An 8,164-nucleotide genomic window follows, 5' to 3' on the forward strand; every position below is an offset into this window, starting at 1 on the left:
GGTTTCGCTCCCGCCCGCCCGGCGGCTGGCTTCGCCCCTCAGCCCCTCAGAGTGTTGGTCCAGTCGCCGGCAAGCTAGGATAGGGCATGGGGCACGAGCCGGCTCACAGGACTCAAGGCGTCGTCGTCTCCCATGCCCTACTCTTCCTCGTCGGATCCCGGAACCCATTGGGTGCCGGTGGACGTCAGATCGATGACGGATCCGTCAGGGGACGAGCCGCCGGTGTCCACCATGATGCGGTTGTGTCGCCCGGACTGATGTGCCATACGGGGCGCCGAAGAATGCGACTCCACCTCCCGCGCCCGGTGCCTTGCACGGCGGGCACGCCGTGCCATGGCCTGGTGGGACGATGGTGTGTCCCGTATATCGGCACGCCACCGGAGAGGTTACGCGCCCGCCAGCGCATTCGGACGCCAAACGGACCGCACAACCCGTGCACGGGCCTCCTCCCTGGGTGCGGTGAAGCGTAAACCGGACGACCATCTCCTCCTCGGGGCCGCATGGGATGAGCTCGAGGTCGACGGATCTGGAGGTGAAGGACTCGGATCTGCTGCCCGCCATGCCGGAGACGACCAGAAGGAGACGGAGATGAGTTTGGGTGGTGGAAGGGACTGAAGTGGCTAGGGTTTGGTTCGACGAACGGACGGGGAGGATTTTATGTGGGGTCGGGTGGGCCAGCGTGAGCCGGGTCCGACATGGCGGGTGTGCCCGGGCGCCCCCATATCCGCCCCATCTATGGGGGTGCCGATCAGCCCGGGCGTTTGAGGTGTTCGTATGGGTAAAAAAATCGTGACCAGACAATGACCGGGTGGCCCGTCCGGATGTATGAGGCGGGTTTGAGGCATCCACCTGTACATGTTCTTAATCAGACGATATTTTAGGGTTTTTTTAGCATGCCGGCCGATGTATTGGGAAGAAGTGGAAAAGCAAACAGCACAAGGGATCCGGTCCGGTGCCACAAAGTGGCACGGAAACAGCCTGGGATCCGGGCGGGCAGCAATGGTCACTGCTAATTACAGGAACAATGCTTGACAGTCCAGACCCCCCTTCGAGAAGAGACGGGCAGGCAGTACTGGTCGCACAGCGGGGCAGGCAGTATGGGACTGCACGCCATCGCCATTCGCTGATAAAATGGTCCATGCAAATTTATTTATTTTCGAGGCAAAAGGTCCATGCCAAATGCAGCGAGCGCAGCAGCTCGATGCGGCCCGGATGGGTGATATGTTTGGCCTTCCAACCTGGCAACATCTTCCCCACACCCTCGGCCTCGGGGATAGTGGCAGAACGAAGACAGAGAGACGTGGCCAAATGAATACTTTTGCATCACTTTTTATAACCTCTCCCAAAAATTCAATATCTACACCATCCTCGAACAAGAGCAGCCATCATGTCCGGAGCATGGACACGACGAAACCTACCCTTGTTTCCCCTCACCGGCAATGGCCGGCCTGACGGAGCCGGGCAAGTCACCAGAGCTGGGCCCTCTCCCTGATCATGTTGGAAATGGGGTGCCAGCCCGCCGTGAGCCACGGCTTCTTGGCCGCCGGCGACGCGAAGTTGAGCTCGAACATCTCCTTGCTGACGTTGCCGCCCTCGCAGAAGCCCACCAGCCGGGCCACGATGCCGGCGCTCTCCTCGACGTGCGCCTCGTCGTCCGGGTCCGTCCACAGCTTGCTCGCCAGCTGCAGCTTCCGCTGCTTCGCCTCCAGGGGCACCCGCCACTTGATGAACAGCCGCTCCCGCTCCTCCTCCGTCATCTTGGACCCCATCCGCCTCGCCAGAAACTCCCGCTCGTTCCTCAGCGCCTTGATGCTGCAATTGTGCAAAAAATTATAGTATGACATTCAGTAATGACTGACGAAACATTTTGACTTGGCCTAGTTGCATTTACATTATAGACAAGGATGTGCATATTGACTGATGGCCAACTACAACTATAAAAAAAAGACTGATGGCTAACTAGAACAGAAGTATGAACATGACGACATATGTGCCTAGTCAGAGAAAGGGTTGTGGTTGTTGAATGATGGTGAACTAGTACAGAAAGTATGCACATGACGAAATATGTGCACAATCATAGAAAAGGTTGTGGTTGTGGAATAATGGCTAACTAGCAGAGAAGTATGAACATGACGAAATCTGTGCATAATCATAGAAAAGGTTGTGGTCGTTGAATGATAGCTAACTGAAATGACTAAAGCTCATCGCAGTAGGGTTTCAACACCACCTCTCTTTTCTAGCACTCTTCAACACCTTGCTTCTAGAGTTAACCAACATAATCTGTAAAACAGAGATAAGATGACAGGCAGCATATATACCTTGAGGCTCGAGAAACTGCAAGCTCGTCACCAGGTGCAGCAGGGCTTGCATCACCGACTTCAGCCAAATGCTGCTGCAACCACAACAGTCTTCGGACTTCAACTTCGATGTATATCTGGTCTGCCGTGTCCCCCCTGAATAGCCGGTAGAACTGGGTCCTGTGTATGATCGATACATAGCAGATATCCCAAAGCTGGATAATGTGCTGCATCTGCTCCTTAAACAATCTCTCCCATGACTCAGGACCGTCTTGTAGACATCCGGCATTCTCTTGTGGATCTTCTTCCATGTCATTTGGTTTGCCTTCATTAGATTCCAACTCCAAGACCTGCAAGGACATTTCAAGGGAACTATTTTAGCAGGAAAAACAAAAATAATTCCAGGATGACCAACAAGTGAATTTGTGCGCAAGACCAAGACCTGGCAGACAAGCAGCTGCTTTTGGTACTGAAGTTTCGCCACCCGCTCCTTCAGCTCTGTCACATAATCCCTGATGTTCCTTACATTTTCTTCAGCAGCATTTTGGAACATCCTCTGCATCTTTTTCATGTTCACTGAGCCGGATCCCCTGTTGCGCGGCGCTTCATCACGCGACGATATATCTCCAGTGTCTTCACTCTTGGCGTGAGTAGCTTTTCCTGAATCCTCATGAGACGCAGTGTGACTGTCTGGAGCTCTATTCTCAACTTCTGGCTCCAAAGTTCTGGTAGAAGAGTCAGGAGAGCAAGGCGCTCGTGCTAGATTTGGTCTGTTCAGGTTGCTTACGCCCAGTGGAAGAAGCATCCTCCTCTTCTTTTTTGACGCATTGGACTTTGTGGACGACTCATTACACTGCGTGCCAGCATTTGGAAGTGACATGACCAATTTGTCAATAGACCTCTGTACATTTTCTAGTTTCGCCTCAAGTTTAGCAATGTCACTACCTTGCATATGCAGCCTGGTAATTTCATCTTTCAGATCAGACCCATTTCCTTCATCTGTAATCATCTCAACATCTCTGTTCTGAGATCTAACAGTCTGCATCTCCCTGATTTCTGCCTGAAGTTTTGCAATAGTTTCCGCTGCATCTTGGTTGCCATGTTTGTGGCACTCAACCTCCTTGTGCAATACTTCAATAGCTCGGTTCGCTTCAACCTCAAGCTGTTGCTGTAGCTGCTCGAGCTTGCGAATTTCATGCTTTAGCATAAATGGAGCAGTGGATGATTGCCTGATTGAATTCCTTATCTTGACCATTCTACTAGGCTGTAGTGACCCAGAAAATGTGAGGCACTTTCGGGCCGTTTGTGGCGACTCGAAGGAATTCCACCCCTAAAGAAAATGATGGATTTGGAAAATATTTAGTTAACAGCAGAAGAAATACGTTGATGGATTTGGAAAATATTTAGTTAACAGCAGAAGAAATATGTTCCTGATGGGAAAAAGGCAAAAATCTTACTTGCTTGTCACCCATCTTCTTTCGTAATTCTTCGAGTTGCAAACGTGCATTATCTCGTTCTTTCCTGAGTTCTTCCATTTCTATTTCCATCTGCAAGGTTCATTCTATTATATTAGAACAGTTGCAAAATTAAATACAGTGAATCCTCAAAAGGTAAAAGCAAGCATTTCATCCTTGGTCAGAGACCACCTTACCTGTCTAATTTTGCTGTCCTTCTCCATTATGAGGATCTCAGACGGGGAGGCATGGTCGGCAGTTCTTTGTCCTGCTTGCAGCCTAGCAACTTCCATTTGAAGCTGCTTCACAAGTTGCTTGTCAGATATAACCTGTATGGACAATGAAACAGTAAGTTGGTTTCCATAACCAAGGGTGTGAAAAAACCCTCATAGTCACAGCTCTTACCATATTAACTTTTGCAGTATTTGTGACCTCCTTGGCACAGGTTGCAAAGAATAAAGTATTTCTAGATTGTTCTACGTATGTCAGGGCTGGGCTCATGGTACAGATGATGGCTGTTCTTGCATTCCCACCCAAAGAAAGTTGCAAAATGCGTGTTAGCTTCGAATCCCGATATGGTATGTGTCCACTTCTTTTCTCGGAGCTGCAATCCAAATTTATAATTGAGAATCCTCAAATAAATAATAATTGGTCTGTTTGAAGTTCCAACAAGGATGAAATTTTCCTCAGGTATAACCAAAGAATGTACAGAGTACTAATTATTTGCATCAATGATAGTTTATGCAAATTTGGAGCATCTTTTAGATATTTGACAGGTTCACTAGAAAAATACATGGAGGGGCAAACTGAACTTAATGCAGTGACCATATCATTTTGTTGGTTATCTAAGTATTTACCATGGTTCATGCTGCTAATCTGTGAGATATTCTAATTTAGAATGTGTCTACACTGATATAAATTATTAAATGTACAATGAGAACAAAAAATTGTAGGTAACATAAATGAATTGAATTGAGTGAAATAACCATCTAGTAATAGTTTAATATGATGAGTTTTAGTTTAATATGATGAGTTTTACCACCCTGCAATATAACAAAACTACTGTTTATTAGTCATCAATAGTTTGAACTTTCAGTCATTTAGCCAACAGACCCAAGTATCTATTACTATGAGATGTTTAACAAAAGAGGAATTTTTCATGTACACAAAATGACTCGCTCAAAATTGTTGGGATTGGCCAAACTAGAGGTGCATAATAACATCTTTCACTTCATAAAATGCCTTTGTAAAAATATGTTCATTAGTAGCTAGAGTTAAGACTATAGAAATAGTGCACCCAAGTAATTTGGGAACTAGTTTCCAAATGAATGCAGAGAAAAAGCTATTAAAGCCATCTGGACCAAATTTCCTATGTAGAAGTGCCTTTACAAATAATCAGACCTTAGCTTCCGGATGACTTTAGTCAAAGTCAACAAACTGCGATTTATGTGGGATCCTTCTTTCAATCTTGCACCAATTGCTTGTGTCTGTGCAGCCCGTTCGCTTCCAGCAAGGTCAACAAAATTCTACAAACAAAGCAAAAACCAATTGTTACGACCATGGACAACGAAAATCGTCATACCATATGCCAAAATTAAAAGTAGGACAGTATGCTTACTAGACTGGCAACAAAAGATTTGACACAGCCTGATACCTCACGGAGCTTACTCTCCACTGTCTGCATAGAGATATATACACAAAAGAAACATTACTTCTTTGCTCAATACATTTTTCTTTGAAAGGTCGAATGTAAACCGGAAATGTTTTTCTCATATACCAGCTTAATGATTTGGTGGGAGCGTGAGCTAGCGTCATTTAGTGCAGTCTCCCCAACTTGCCTTTGTTCTGCAGTTATTTGGTAGATCAGTAACAAAATATCACATAATTAACAGTACATATTTCTTCACAAATAGTAATAACCTTCACAAATGCTGATTAGATGCCTCAGATGTTCTTTGTCCTTGGCAACCTGTTCATCCAACTTATCCACAATGGGTCCCTTCTGTGAAACCAAAATATGTTTTTACAAGATCATTACATCATGAAGGGGAATTTCTTAAGGAGACAGTGTATTGATTGAGCCAACAAACCTCAGGATCATCTAACAGCCGAAGGGAACCAGAGCCAGGTTTTAAAAGATCCTTCACGTCCTCATTGTAGATTTCCATAGCAGATATCTTGATAGTAAATTCCCTCTCGGGGGTCTAAGCAATAGACAAAAGCCAGAAATGGTTATGTCTTACAAACCTGTAGCAGTCTTTACAGACTTGTTGTTTCAGAAGATGCACAAAACTCACATTTTCTATGTGCTTGTATAAATCACTAACAGCACTCTCTGTCACACCTCTCATGGTAAATGTCTTGCCACTGCTAGTCTGACCATAGGCAAAAATAGTGGCTGCAAAACAAAGATAAGAAAAAGGTCATTTACAGATGATCATTCCACTAGCACCAGTCTTGAAAGTAAGCACTAATCTACCATTAATGCCTGTCAATGCAGACATGGCAACATCCTTAGCTCCATCTTCATAAACCAGATCCGTCTGACAACTCTGCCCAAACACCTTATCTGCAAGGCATACATAGGCATTAATTAGTCAAAGAGAAGATCACTTCTTTCATGACAACATAATCCATTGATCTGATCTCTGGACATTGTACCAAAAGTGTAAGAGGTGGGTGCAGCCCGGTCCTGTGGGGGACCCTTGTATAGAATTGTCTGGCTATCAGCACATTCCCACACAACCTGATCCTTCATGGCTAGCTCCTTCTTGCTCAATGGTCGCACCCTAACCGTGACAAATATTTTCTCCTCCTTGGACTTGGAGCTACCACCAGGGGTAAGGGTTGGTGCACGCTCAATCTTTGACATAGGGGTGCTTGGTGGCCTTGATGCAGCCATGTCTTTTAGTTCTTGTTGGTGTACAAAGTCCTACGATCTGAACTGCAGCCAGAAGGCTGGGAAACAAGAAGTCAGCCTTAACTCTTGCGGAAAGGCACAGTGGTAATTATCAGGTTCAATTTTCTGAAGAGTAATACGGATATAAAATGAAGTAAGAGCTACAACGATCAGCCATCAAAAACACTAATACTGACAATGTGGGAAACAATTTCAAAGAATGCAGGATATGGTGCTTACTACGATCTGCACAGTTAGGTGCCTCTGGTTGCTGGTCAATCCAATAAACAGTCATTAAGTTCCAACGACAGAAATAAATAAGCGTATCAGATTTTACTTCACCATTTATGACGAATATTACACGGCTATCTGGCCAGCAACGACCCCAAATTTCGAATCATCAATCCCTGCATTTCCTCTAGCTGGTTAAATGGCCCTCTAATCCAACTTCCACTGAACAATACGAGCACAAATCCGGATGCAAACTAATTTCCTGATAGACATGTGGTAGCTGCATTCGCGCGGGTCAGGATCAGATGCCACAGTTTCCTATTCCAAACTACGGTCACTAAGCACGCCCCAAAAATAACAGGAATCATCGACACCGGCCGAACTCTCGTAAATCCAAAAGCATCTCAAACGCTGGTAAGTGGGTTACCGGAGAGCCCAACGCAATCGCTTACCGAAACCGGGCTGGCGAGCTTGGGTATGCTGCTGAAGCCCCCAATTCCCCCGGAAACAGAAGCTGCTATCAGTCGGCAGTCCGCGCCGCGCAGGCAGCAAGCAAAATCCGGAACAGACTGCAGACAGGGAAGGGGCTGGGTCAGCGTAAGCGAAACGACGGAAACGAAACTGCAGGAGCAATCCAGGCGGGGGTTAGGGTTCGTCACCAGAAGACTGAAGTCGGCCCAATCTCGGAGGGATCTCCGCGCCCGCGGCGCGCGCCGGTCGCTGCCCGGCGAGCGAGGCGGGGGAGGAGAGCGCCGGCCGCGGGCGGAATTCCTCGGAGGAGGCGGAGGCGGAGGTGGATCGGGAGGCGCGCTCGCGGGGAGACCGGAGAGGGCGCCCTCGCTCGCTGGATGACGCCGTGGCGAATGGGGGAGGGGAGAGGACGAAGGAGGAGAGAACTCGTGCGAGCGGAGCGGGCGGGGGTAAGTGAGGCCGGCGGGGCCGCAACGGCTAGTTCAGATTTGGAAAGGCGTTACCGGAAGCCCCCCGCAACTCGCTGCGAAGTGGGCCACGGTAGGCCCGCAATGGCGCCTGGACCTACGTGTCGGTGAGCGGAGTTTTATGGTAGGTTTTGGTTTCAGGTGCTTCGTGCTACGGGGAGCTGTCTAGGGCCGCTAGCCGCCACCGGTAGGCTACACGGGCGTGCGCTCGGGAATCGGGACGGCTGTGACTTTGAATTTCAATTTGAACAAAATTTGCATTAATATAATCGACTTGATATCCGTGCTGGATTCCAGCGCGAGCTGCTCTGTATCCAGCAGCAACGTTTGGGCGACGGCCTTCGT

The 8,164-nt window shown here is 47.7% G+C and overlaps 1 protein-coding gene across 1 annotated transcript; it reads right to left on the reverse strand.

Annotated features, from left to right (window-relative positions):
* Positions 1-1,127: 1,127 nt before the first annotated feature.
* On the reverse strand, positions 1,128-7,794 carry LOC109758712 (kinesin-like protein KIN-7A). The gene is made up of 16 exons (XM_020317578.4): positions 7,541-7,794; positions 7,334-7,450; positions 6,413-6,709; positions 6,231-6,320; positions 6,049-6,149; positions 5,842-5,955; positions 5,672-5,753; positions 5,529-5,596; positions 5,370-5,429; positions 5,153-5,277; positions 4,157-4,355; positions 3,949-4,080; positions 3,755-3,844; positions 2,740-3,627; positions 2,319-2,647; positions 1,128-1,812 (listed from the first exon to the last, which is right to left on the reverse strand). The coding sequence occupies exons 3-16, from the start codon at positions 6,651-6,653 to the stop codon at positions 1,467-1,469; spliced, it is 2,865 nt and encodes a 954-aa protein (XP_020173167.1). The 5' UTR covers positions 6,654-6,709; positions 7,334-7,450; positions 7,541-7,794; the 3' UTR covers positions 1,128-1,466.
* Positions 7,795-8,164: the final 370 nt, after the last annotated feature.

Source organism: Aegilops tauschii, chromosome 5, assembly GCF_002575655.3.
Source record: "Aegilops tauschii subsp. strangulata cultivar AL8/78 chromosome 5, Aet v6.0, whole genome shotgun sequence".
In the NCBI taxonomy this organism is placed as follows: domain Eukaryota; kingdom Viridiplantae; phylum Streptophyta; class Magnoliopsida; order Poales; family Poaceae; genus Aegilops; species Aegilops tauschii.